Source organism: Pungitius pungitius, chromosome 5 (genome assembly GCF_949316345.1).
Source record: "Pungitius pungitius chromosome 5, fPunPun2.1, whole genome shotgun sequence".
NCBI lineage: Eukaryota > Metazoa > Chordata > Actinopteri > Perciformes > Gasterosteidae > Pungitius > Pungitius pungitius.
Genome location: NC_084904.1, coordinates 9,776,357 through 9,789,512, shown reverse-complemented (window position 1 = coordinate 9,789,512; position 13,156 = coordinate 9,776,357). Strand labels below are relative to the sequence as shown.

Sequence of the window (13,156 nt, the reverse complement as noted above, 5' to 3'; positions counted from 1 at the left end):
AATGTAACAGAGAATTGGAGGGTGGATGCACTAAAAAGGGTAAACAAATCTACAGACTGTCAGTTTAAGGTTGTCCACAGGATGCCCTGAAGTAGACAAACACGTGATTGTCTTGAAAAATGCCCTCAGAGGCTGTAATAAGTTTCATGTCAGTGTGACCACTGAATGAGACACATCTGCTCATCTTTACTGACTCACCCGGCCTTCTCTCCCGTCAAAAAGGTGGAACCCTATAGGCTATGTAGCATGGCTAATAAGTGATAAAAGCTTAATTAGCAATTAACATCAAATTTAGTGAATTCATCATCATTCAAAAGATTCTTCATCATTCTTGACAATGCCATCATAACTCAAGTGAACGCGCCTTGTGTTTCTGCATAACCCCCAGGGTCCACTTCTCTGAAACAACCAGTGGGGACAATGCCCCCACAACTACCTCCACGGTAGTGCGCTCAAGACTTGGCAGCAGTGGGATTTGAACCCGCTAGTGCTTACAGAGGCTTTTGGCCCCTGCACTCACCCCTACACCACCAGTCCTGGTCACATTTTGGCAACTTTGATTCTCCTATTATCCCTTGAGCATGTGAGTTAAACTTTAAAACTTTAAAACTCTTTTATTTTGGGGAGTTTTTTCTGTGCCGATGTGAGGGTTTCGGGACAGAGGATGTTGCATGTGTACAGACTGTAAAGCCCTCTGAGGCAAATTTGTAATTTGCGATTTTGGGCTATACAAAATAAAATGAATTGAATTGAATTTTAAATGCTATTTCCACATCTGGGCCTGAACCCACAACCTTCAAGTGCAGTGCAGGCTTGTCGCAGCAGCTCTTCTGCTGTGCTACTTCACCACACACTAACCAACCCTTTGTTTGTTGTATTTAACCTTGATATTGCTACTCAAACCTGAAGTAAAACCAAAGGCTCAAACCCAAGACTGGGCTTGAACCCACAACCTACAGGGTAAGGACAGTAGCTCCTCAGCTCTTGTGCTGCACTACCTCACCATGCACTAATTAAATTTTTGTTTCTCGTATTAAACCTTGAGACTGCTACTCAAACCTCAAAACTCTTTCAAAGCAGAAGTGATGTCTGCATGAAGGGGCATGAACCCACAACCTCAGACAGCAGGTTGGAGCCTGCAGCCCTTCAGTTGTTCCCTTGTGCTATTCAAGCACATGCCTCATTGTGTCCGTTTCTCATATTAGACCTTGGGATTGTTTACTAAACCTCAAAACTGTTTCAAAGTTTACAGTTTGAAGCCCTGACTGCAACCAAACCCTCCTTCTGAGAGAGCAGGTTTGAACTGAGAATCCTCCACACTTCAGCCTTCCTGCTATCTCCCTGCACTGTTCCACCACACACCTGTTGATGCTTTTGAATCCAACCTCAATTCTCATAGATTCTCAGGCTGGAATCCACAACACAACACACTTGTCTGCTGGAATTGGTTGAACAAAAATAAAAATCCATGTGAAAAAAATTACTTCTCACTGTTCTCAGGTCAAATATTTATGCAATTAATTTCGATTAATTAATTACAAAGCCTCTAATTAATTAGATTAATATTTTTCCCGGCCCTAATTTTGACATAGAAAAGGCATATGATACCATGTGGAGGGAAGGTTTGCTTATCAAGCTAACTAGTATGGGGATAGGAGGAAGGTTATATAATTGGGTTATGGACTTTTTAACAGGTAGGAAAATTAAAGTTAAAGTTGGATCAGAGGTATCTACAGAATTTAATGTAGACAATGGTATTCCCCAGGGGAGTGCAATTAGTCCGATACTTTTTAACATAATGATTAATGATATTTTTTCAAAAATGAATGGACGCATAAAAACAGCACTATATGCAGATGATGGGGCCATCTGGATGAGAGGAAGGAATGTGCCATACGTATTAGGTAACATAAAAAAAGCAATCAGGGAAGTAGAGATGTGGTCATATAAGTGGGGATTCAAGATGTCGACAAGCAAATCTTGTTATATGATGTTTACAAAGAAGCGCAAGTGCCATGTTGAAAGTTTAAAATTATATGAGCAGACAATGGTGAAAGTAAATGAATTTAAATACCTGGGACTATGGTAGTAGGGGTACATGGAAAATGCATATTGGGAACTTGCACTAAATGCAAAAAAGTTATAAACCTGGTGAGAGCTGTGGCGGGATTTGACTGGGGTGCAGAAAGGCAGTCGTTAATTAACATCTATAGGGGTTGCATGAGGTCATCAATAGGCTATGGTTGCGTAGTTTATGGTGCAGCGGCAAAAACAGTGCTGGAAAAAATAAATAGATTACAGTATAGAGCATTACGTGTATGCATTGGAGCTGTTATGACAACCCCCATCAACGCTATACTCGTAGAAGCTGGAGAGATACCTTTGGAGTTAAGAAGAGAGGAACTGGCAATGGCGTATTGGATTAAATTGAAAGGAAGTGGGAAAGAAAACCCAGCAAAAGAAACAATACAGGAATGTTGGGAGTATACAAAGTTTCAGGGGTTCGGGTTTGGATGGACAAGAGAAATGAGAGTGAGGGAATACGAAATGGAAGCCATAAATTTCACCATTGCCAACCCAGTCAGTAGAATTCCACCATGGCTCTTTCCAGAAGTAAAGGTTGATATAAATATATTGGAAAAGAAAAGGGAATGGAGAATGGAGGAAATAGGAGTCAAAACAAACATCTACTTAAGAAACAGTTACTATAATTATTTAAAGATTTACACAGACGGATCTAAGAATAAACAGGAAAATGTGGGAGTTGGAATATATATACCAGATTTTAAAATCCATATCTCTAAAAGACTATCTGACCGGTTATCAGTGTACACAGCAGAAATAGTAGCAGTAATTATTGCACTACAGTGGGTAGAAGAGGTCCGACCTGATAGGGTGGTACTGTGCACAGACTCTTTGGCCGTAATCAAAAGTATGCAGTCATTAACATCAATAAGAGAAGATCTACTAATAGAACTTTTTAACAGCTTATTTAGATTGCATCAGGGTGGCATTGAGATTCAGTTTTGTTGGGTACCAGCACATGAGGGGGTTAAAGGGAACGAGATGGCAGATAGACTGGCCAAAGAGGCACTGCTTAAAGCAATTATAATTACAATCCCACTAGGAAAAGGCGAAGGTAAAGCAGTGGTTAAAAGGAAAGGTCTTGAAATATGGCAGAAACGTTGGGAGGAAGACAGGAAAGGTAGGAGATACTATAAAATACAAAAAAGTGTCAGTATAAAGAACTTCATGGAAAATACTAGGCGTGAAAACATTGCAATGACAAGACTGAGAGTGGATCATACAGGGCTGAATGGCACATTATTTTTAATGGGGAAAAGGAACAGTGAGAACTGTGGAAACTGTGGGGTCAAAGAAAATGCTTAACATGTAATAATGAACTGTAAATTGAATGAAGTGGAAAGGCAGGTGCTTAAAGATAAGGTTCAGGAGGAAGGGAGGGAGTGGAACCTGGTAGGGATACTGGGATCAGAAGGAGAAGGAATAAGAGCTACAAGGAAGGCTCTAATTACCTTCTTAAAAGACTCAGGGATATGGAGTAGAATTTAAATGACATGACTATACACACTCCAGTACAGTAGGTGGCGGCATGCACCTAAACGTTGGTTGCAGTCCACCATTAAATAAGAGAAGAAGAAGAAGAAGGTGTCACACAAGACACATCCCATGATGGGTAAAAGCAAAGGGCTGTCTCAAGACCTTCACAACCTAATTGATGGCTTTGGTTATGGCCTGTATGCACGCTCACCACGCAAGAAAAAAAAGCATGTTGAAGCTCGTTTGCTGCACAACATTTGGAAAAGCCAGTGAAATACTGGGAGAGCGTAGTGTGGTCAGATGAGAGCAAAATTGAACTGTTTGGATGCCATAATACACACCATGTTTGGAGGAGAAATGGCACTCCACATCACCCTAATACCAACAGTGAAGTTTGGAGGTGGGGACATCATGGTGTGGGGCTGCTTCTCAGCAAATGGTACTGGCAAACTTCACATAATTGAAGGAAGGATGAATGGCCATGAGACATTCTAGACAGAAATCTGCTGCCATCCACCAGGATGATGAAGATGAAACGAGGGGGGGACGATTCAGCAAGACAATGATCCCAAACACACAGCCAAGGAACCCCTCAACTTGTTTCAAAGAAAATAAAGCTGCTAGAATGGCCCAGCCAGTAACCTGAGTTAAATCCCATTGAAAATCTATGGAACTAAAGATAAAGATTCATAGAAGAGGCCCACTGAACCTTCAAGATTTGAAGACTATTTGTGTGGAAGAATGGGCCAAAATCCCACCAGAGCAATCATGGACTAGTTTCTCCATCCAGGAGGCGTCTTGAAGCTGTCATTACCAACAAAGGCTTTTGTACAAAGTATTGAATAAATATCAGTAAGCGTGTTCAATACTTTTTCCCTGTGTCATTTCACATTATTACACATAACTTTATTTCTGAACTTCTTTGTTTTTGTATGTATGTATTACTTGGGTTGTTACCAACATTTGGTGAAAATTTCATGTCAATAGCTCCTTTGGAAATATATTTACTGAGAAAAATGGTGATGTGTTCAATACTAATTTCACCTGCTGTATGTCATTTTTAATTGTAGTGCAACGGACTGTCTGTTTAGTGTTTTGCGTTTGAGATAGTATGTCCTTTCAGTGTTGCCATAGAGGCAAAAGGGTGGTCGATGGCATATGGCAGTTATTAATGTGTCATTGACCTTATTACGTTGTATCGAGCATGAATCGTTTTCCCCTCTCGGCCACCGTAAGCTCTTTAATCAGCAGCATAGATGTGCAAACACACGTGACAGATGGAGGCTTTTGATAACAATTGAGACCTGGTCAGTGCAAGGCAAGAATGCGGCGGCACATAGCAGGTGGAGGAAAACCAGGAGGGCACACAAGAGAAAAAATTAAACAAAATGAAACCAAAAATTAAGAGGTCAGGATTTGGTGACTACATATATATTTTATGTAGCCTTATTTGGGTGTTTAAAATTGTCATTTACAGTTGAAAGGATTGCAAATCTAGTTCTTCAAATAAATTGTAGCAAACCATAGTCAACTTTGATCAAATTAATCTCAATTTCAACAAAATTGGTAACCAATGTTGTGTTTTTAAAGACACATAAGACATGAGAACAAACTGCTTTTAGTTATAACTCCATCATGTTGCCCACCCATACAGCCCCATCTTATTGAGGTTGTACTCATAATATTATTACAGAAATAAACCAGTGAGCTCAAGTAGACAAGTAATGAACCTGAAATATCACTTTCTAAGTCGGTAACGTTACAAACGTTGAGAATAAAATCCACAAACCGAACTGGATAGCTTTGCTGCTTTTGTTTTGTGGTGTGATTATGTATAAACTTGTTTTATAACAATAACAGTGTGTAAACTGTTTTTGCTGCAGTAGGCATCCAGGGGAGGAAACAAACCCAATATGAATAAGAAAATGTGACCCACTGCCGCCACCACCACAGGTCCTTGAGCTTGCACAAAATTACTGCTACTATACCTTGCTGCAGCAGAATGTGAGAGCTGAGGTGGACCGGCACAGAGATGCACACTCACTTCACCCACTTGGTAACTATCGTGCACATGCCCTTAAGCAAACAATGTCCTGGTGGAGATGACAACCTCGCAGTAGGCTGAGCTGAGTTTAAAGGCGGAGGACACCAGCAGGCGAGCGACAAATAACAAAGCTGTTGGCTGACTTTTAAAATATGACCGGCTAACTCTGCAACCACAACAATCGGAAGAGTCTCCTTTCTGTTCACTCAAGTCAGGCCAGAAACAAGAGGGGTATCAACTGTACAAGCTAAAGTCAAAATATATAGTGTTCAAAGTTACACCCCAACATGTAGAGACGTGACAGCACATGAGAACGTATGGACACTCGTTACTCAAGTGAGAGTAAGACACCTGAACCAAAGACAGATTGATGTGGTTGGGAGGGATTCTGTTTTTTTTAAAAGGGACCGACGTGGCACATACAGGGGGCCGTGCTCTTATAAGGAAAGATCAAATCTCTGTAATCAGAGTCTTCCGTCTACAGGTCAGTAGAGAACAATTCTTCACACCAACTATAGCCTTTATACATGATATAATAAAAATAGTCTCACACATGAAAACACAGACCCGGCTGCGTATTTCGAATGTTCATCACTTGATCTTCACAGAATATGTCAGGGATCAGCTGCTCACTGAGGTTTTTCATCAAACGTTACATTTGTTAGGAACCATTATAGTATCTGTGGCAGCAGGCCGGTGTGTTTTGGACTGAGTCAAAATAAAGTGGTGCATGTCTTCATGGTGATGAAGGAACAGAGGGTTTTTTTGATGATACAAACACAATTCTTGGTAGTAGATACATTAACTGTTCGCTTGGTCTATTGATGGGATTAGATGAGGATAAAAAATATAGAATATACTCCGAGGCAGAAAACTGTCACATGTCCGTTATTGGGATAGTTAGATCGGCTAATCTGTTTTAAAAATGGATACATTTTTTGCAACAAGTTTTATTTTAACACTAGTGAAATTAATGGAAAAAAACTTGCATGGAAGGTTGTAAAAAAAACAAATTAATAATTCAAACCTTGAAAATACTCTCTTCTGCTTTTGAGCTTTTATCACGTTCTCAACTGACTGCTTTGCCTTTGCCTTTTGCCATCAAGGGGCTTGATGGAACCAGCAAGCAGCAAGGGACTTTTTGCAGCGTAACAGCATCCTGTGTCACCACAACCAAGAATAAACCACTGGTATTTATAAAGGTTCCCCTTAGATCCCATTTGAAAGGTTCTACCTTGTACCCAACAAAAAGGGTTATTTCTGGATACATCTGTTAAAAGGATCCACTGATATAAAGTCGTACGGATGCTATTGTTTGATGGTTTTACCCGAAACCGTCTCTGAAAGCATCTATGACATTTTCAAGTGAAGCTATATTTAATCTGTGGATAAAAGAAATAGATGCTAACTAGGTACTAGTTTATTATAGTTAATAGTCAATTATACAGCTTTAGCCACTTTGACTGGCACAGATATGGTACAAATGCAAACTTATCCTAAATCTATGGAAAACTTTTCTGTTGTACTTGAATTAACCTAGCAGGATTGTGGCGTTACATCTGACATAAACCGGATGGGAACCACATAAAGGGTAAATTTCCACAGTGAGCTCATCCATTGCTCCTTTATCGTGGACATTTACATGACAAGTGGGTAATGATGCAATGTGATGTAATTAGATAATGATGTACAATAAAATATTTCTCTCATAGGTTGTCTCTGGTTCATATTTTTGCATGTGTAAATCATCCAGTGTTTAGCTTAGAAAGCAAACTGATGAGGCCCTTTCCGATGTGATTACCAGCATCATAAATAAAGGCTTTCACTGAAGGGAGAACTATTGCTGGAAAATGTGCATGGCACACATGGTCATCAATATATTGGTGGTGTGGTACAAAACATATTTTGGCATAATTCGGGGTTGCAGTATTTTTTTTTTCATTCAGACTTGAAAACATGAAGTCATCTCCACTAGAAACACGCATTAAAAATGCAACACACAGACACATCAGAGCCACCCTCATTAATGGCTTCTACCCATCAGCGCTGTCAGTTAGCATCTATGGGAGCCATTAGGCCAGTGCTACTTACCCTGTTAGGACCACCACAAAATCCATTACATTCCAGCCATTACGCAGGTACGAGCCTTTGTGAAAGGCAAAGCCCAGGGCGATGATCTTGATGCCAGCCTCAAAACAAAATATTCCAATAAAGTAGGGCTCTGTGTCGTCCTGTAAAGACAAAGCAGAGTAGGGTGAGGAGGTTTCATGAAATTACACCCTTGCATCTGGCTGAGTCAATGAAATCTGATCTTGGCCAGTCGATTTCACTGCACTCCAATTAAATGAAGGTCCACAGGATTTTCTTTAGCGGCTTCCGGTCCATCGCATTCTCTGTCCCATGAGCATCTACAATGCTCTATCTGATGCTTCAACGCCTTAAAGAACTCTCAGGAACAACTATGGAGGATGACTTTGAGTTGTCCTAATGCCTCTGTATGCAACCACTTTATATTTTCATCCAATGGATAATAACATTGCTTTATATGCTCATTATTTCATTTTACTATACATCTATATTTGATTTTTTTATTTTTATTATGAGCCTCACCAGACAGAGCATTTCCTTCAAATGTCTGAGTTGACAAGCAATCTGGGTACAGGAGGGGGGGGGTAGCCAGAGGTAATGACACACGGAAAGAAAAAAAAAGGTCGCTCAGCAGGGTTCTGCTTACCACGCCGAGGAAAACACCAGGTATAACCCTACATTGTATTGAAACTAGGGATGTCAAATGATTAAAAATTGTAATCAAATTAATCAGAATTTTCAGTGGATTAATCACTATTTGCAATTACACCTTAATCCTAACCATTTGTTCTTTCTGAAATGCATACCAAAGATAACAGGACACAGATACATAATTATCATTATTATTATCATCATTATTATTGTTTACATAAATACATGTTATTGATATTTGACTTGGTTTAATTCATTCCAGAAAATAATCAAAGCAATGTTATTTGATAAGTTACAAATAACATTGTAACTTATTTCCCTGCATGGCTCTAGAAGGGTCTCGAGCCTCCGCAGTTTATCCCACTCTGCTGCGGTCGGCAAAACGAGTTTGTGCTCCTGATGGTCCAGGGCTGCGATGACCAGACATGTCAACCCTCCCGATATTTCCGGGAGACTCCCGAATTTCAAAGCCCCTCCCGAAAATCTCCCGGACCGACCTTGCTCCCGAATTTCTCCCGATTTCCACCGGACAATAATAAAAGTTACACCTTGAAGTCGAGCGGCAATTAGAACGGAAAAAGATAAGACGGGCGCTGCAAGGAAAACCGCCAGCACCCCCCCATGTTGACCGCTAGCACCTGCACCCCCCCGGTCCTTTTGAATTGGCAAGTATGGCGATGACGGTCTCTTTATTTCTGCTCACGCGCTTGACCATTCGAATTCCAACGTGTTGGAAAATTTTGTGTTGGTCAAATGACCTGAGGTTGATTTTGTTAATGGCCTGCGAACATTCAGCGTGGACTGGCGCAAACGACTTGCTGAACCTGACGGCCTGACATATGCCTGCAGGTGGCAGTAATGTGTTGTATAAGATGAAGTGCATCCCCTAGAGGAAGAGGTACTTTCCTGACCTGAATAATTTGTCACACTGCACATGCGTGAAATGTGTTAAAAAAATTGACGTAATTAACAACAAACAACTAATTAACGTTGTTAACGCGCTATTTTTGACAGCCCTAATTGAAACCAAACATTAAGGGATTTGTGAAAGCCCTCAATATATTCTGGTCCCAACAGTTTGTAATTCATGAACACAGAAGGGGGAGAGGGGAAGGGGGGTTCAGCGTCAAGCAGTTAGTTTACTTACCAGACGCTTTGACATTGGTGTTTGGTCCAAGGCCGGAAGGTGTTGCTCCAGAGCCAGCACAATGCAGTTTGCTATAATGGTGGCCAGGATCATGTACTCAAATGGAGTGAAAGCGTTAAGGACAATACATTCCCGAGTTGCTAGACCTCATAATATATTATGGACCGCTTATGGACTGAATATATACTATATATTTTTGATGATACATTAATGCTCTGAATATTACATAAAGGTCATTGGAATCGTAAGCAGAGGCTGGGATAAACATGATATCAAGAGGGCATTTTTAAAGCTCCCAAGAAGAGCCACATTCAAAAAACAGCTTTTACTAGTGCTCCTCTGAATGGAATGTGTAAATATGGCATGTCCTTCTTTTTTATCTCAATGGCTACTTCTAGTTGGCTAGTTAGTTGCATCTATACTCCAATGCAGACCTACATAGAAGCAGTCACATCTTCTCTTTTTTCGTCAGATGAAAAACATTTGGAGAGGAGAGGAAGCTGGCTGACGACTTAAGCTACTGAGACTCCGGCCCTGATTGATCCCCAAATGCTCTGCATCAGGATAAAAGGCTCGGTAATGTACTGCACCATCAAAGCATGATACAGATTACCCAACTAACTGGTGACTTAAGTAATGGAGTACATAATACAACTCGATACGTCTTCACAAAATATACACATCAACACGACTGAGAAAATACTTTTTTGTTTGAAACGTGCATCCTGCAGCATTTGACTTGTTGGTGTGGTGTCACACCCATGCAGTCTGCCAACGCCTTGATGCGGAGGTCAGTCTGCTAGGGGTTCAGCACCATTGGCAGACTACTGCGGCCATATAGCACACAGTGGTCTATCAAGTACACCTACATAGTAGTGTCAACTTTAAACCTTGATGTGCTCTATGAGCAAACCTAGTTCATGGATCTAGCACAGGGCAGGAAGGAGGGTTTCCCTCCATCAGCAAGTGTTGGTCTAAAAAATAAAGAACTACAAGAAAGCCTGGTTCAAACCTAGCAGCATTTATGTTCTAAAGAGAGTTTACCTAAGACCTCTGGATGTAGGCATCAGCTGCTGCCACAACACCATCTAGAATGAATTTGGACATTTTTTATCATTCCAAATAAAAGGCTTCATCCATTGTTTTATCATTACCTAGACACATGCAAGATGCGTGCTCCTTTAAACTGGCATATATATCACGCAGCTGGGTGTAAAGCTGAATACTGGTCGTTAAGGATATGGCCACTCTGTGATCCTTTTGGCATATTTCCGTATGATGTTATCTTCGCTGAAGGTAAACAGAGAGCGGTTAACGGTTAGGCAGTTCTGTTTGACCGGAATGGGGTTGTAAATGGCCATGGTCCTGGCTCTCTGCGCCATCGTCTGCTTGTACACCCGCTGGATTCCCGGGGGCCGGCCGGCCCCTCTGCTCGGGCCCGTGGAACAGCTGCCTCCATAGCGGCCGGAGACCTCGTCTTCAACGCGGGCCATCCCGCAAGAGCACCGGTCTTACTAGAGAAACCGCAGCTGGCAGCTGAAAAGGAAGCGAGCATCCCAGCACACCCAGCGCCGTAGGTCCCCGAGGTGCGCGCGCCGTGCACTGACACAGGCGTCCTACATCCACAAGTACACGGAGCGGGAGAAGATATTCCTCTTTAACCTCAGTCTCTGCTGCTTCCCGTGCTGCCACCAAGCCCGACCGGAAATTCAAAGTTTAGACGTGCGCATTCCATGATGCAGGATAGTGCAACTGGCCCCGTGGATGTACTGGTCCACGATCCAGGTCGACATGAGGGCTCCTGGTGAAGACTACAGCAGAGGAAATACGGCAAATCCTCAGCGTGACGAGTCCACATTACAATTTCTTCTAGAAGGCGTCCTTGAACATTTTTGTTCTAAATACTTTCTACTCCAGATGAACGCTGAATCGATGACCGGGTCCGACGACAGGCCACCGTCACTTTGTTGGTACAGTTACTGGGGAACTACGCAGCCTGCTCACATCAAATCGCCGTTGATGAGAATGCAGACGCACTACTTTCTCCACTGCTCCTTGTCTAGACCTCACGTGACCGAGAGGACGCCAGTTAGTGGCTCCACCTGGACCAGCGCTGTTTCCACAGCAACAGGGAGGAGAGCGAGCCACACCACGGTCAAGTTACCGAGAGTAAAGATGGCTTCCGAGATAACGTTCAGAACTAGAAAATGCATTTCCTGCTGAAAATGCGTTGGAATGCAGAAAGCTGAAATTAATTTCAAAAAGTTGCTTAAAGTACAGAAATGAAACAAGCTGGAATTATTAAAAACATTGCTGAAAGAATGGAAAAAGCTGAAATACATTTAAAAATGGCTGAAAATACAGAAATGAGAAAAGCTGAAATGAACTTGAAACAATTGCAAAAAAACTGAAATGGGAGAAGCTTCTATGAATTTGAAATCACAGAAATAATAAAAGCTGAAATTAATTTCAAAAAGTTGCTTAAGATGCAACAAGCTGAAATTATTCTAAACATTGCTGAAAGAATAGAAAAAGCTGAAATACATAAATGAGAAAAGCTGAAATGAACTTGAAAGAATTGCAAAAAAAAAACAGAAATGGGAGAAGCTTCTATGAATTTGAAAACACAGAAATAATAAAAGCTGAGAATTAAAAAATACATTTTTTGTAGTAATATAAGGTTTAGTACTATAGTTGTAATTTTTGTACTAGTGGTACTAGCAGCAGAAGAAGTAAGTACTAGTTTCACTCGTATTTTAAGCAATAGTGGTGTACCTATTGTTGAGGTACAGATAATCATTGAGGCTTTTATTTTGAAATAATGGAATTGGGTGGGGGTGGTTTGGGACACAGAATGTTTGTTATTCAAAGCAAATGGACTTGGTAAAATAGATTTGTACAGCGCTCTTCTAGTCTTCTGACCCCTCAAAGCACCTTAACACTACATAACATCATTCACCCATTCACACACCAATGACAGGACCTACCATACACAGTGGCACCTGCCCAACCAGTAACTAACATTCACACACACTGTAGTCACAGCTAGAGGAACAATGCTGGGATTAAGTGTCTTGCCCAAGGACACATTGACATGCAGGTTAGCCGGGCCTGGGATCAGACCGCCAACCCTCTGATTGGAGGACGGCCGCCCGCGCTCCCCACTCACCCACAGTCGCCCTAAGCTAATAAAACTAAAGTTATTAATTGATGGGCCTCATCAAACATTACAGTAAGAATTCCCTCCATTGGGGTTGAAATACTTGTAGTACTAGTAAAAGTCATTTTAGTAATAATACCAGTTGAAATACTAGAAGTACTACTAGAAGTACTAGAAATATTAGTAGTGGTTGTAGTACTATTTGAAAGAGCAATACGTATTCAACAAAACAGCTTTATCCTAAGCTTCATGGCTAAATTACAGATAATCATTGCAGCTTTTATTTTGAAATGATGGTATTGAGGAAGTGGGTGGGGGGGTTGAGAGACAGAATATATTAGAAGGCCTCATCAAACATTACAGTAAGAACTCCCTCCATGGGGGTTTGAAATGATGAGAGAAGGTGGAGAGAAGGAGGTCATGTCAGGTTGCACTAATCAGCTAATTAGGATCAGCTGTGAGTCACAGAAAGAGCCCCAGCTCGTTGTCGCGGCAACGGAGCAGC

At 41.3% G+C, this 13,156-nt stretch overlaps 1 protein-coding gene across 1 annotated transcript in view; it reads right to left on the bottom strand.

Annotated features, from left to right (window-relative positions):
- cacna1ba (calcium channel, voltage-dependent, N type, alpha 1B subunit, a) overlaps nucleotides 1–11,561 on the bottom strand; it is a 167,766-nt gene extending 156,205 nt beyond the window's left edge. Inside the window, 3 exon segments of the mRNA XM_062562322.1 lie at nucleotides 7,697–7,836; nucleotides 9,492–9,598; nucleotides 10,735–11,561. Of these exon segments, the coding sequence (XP_062418306.1) occupies nucleotides 7,697–7,836; nucleotides 9,492–9,598; nucleotides 10,735–10,984 (497 nt within the window). The 5' untranslated portion in view covers nucleotides 10,985–11,561.
- Nucleotides 11,562–13,156: the final 1,595 nt, after the last annotated feature.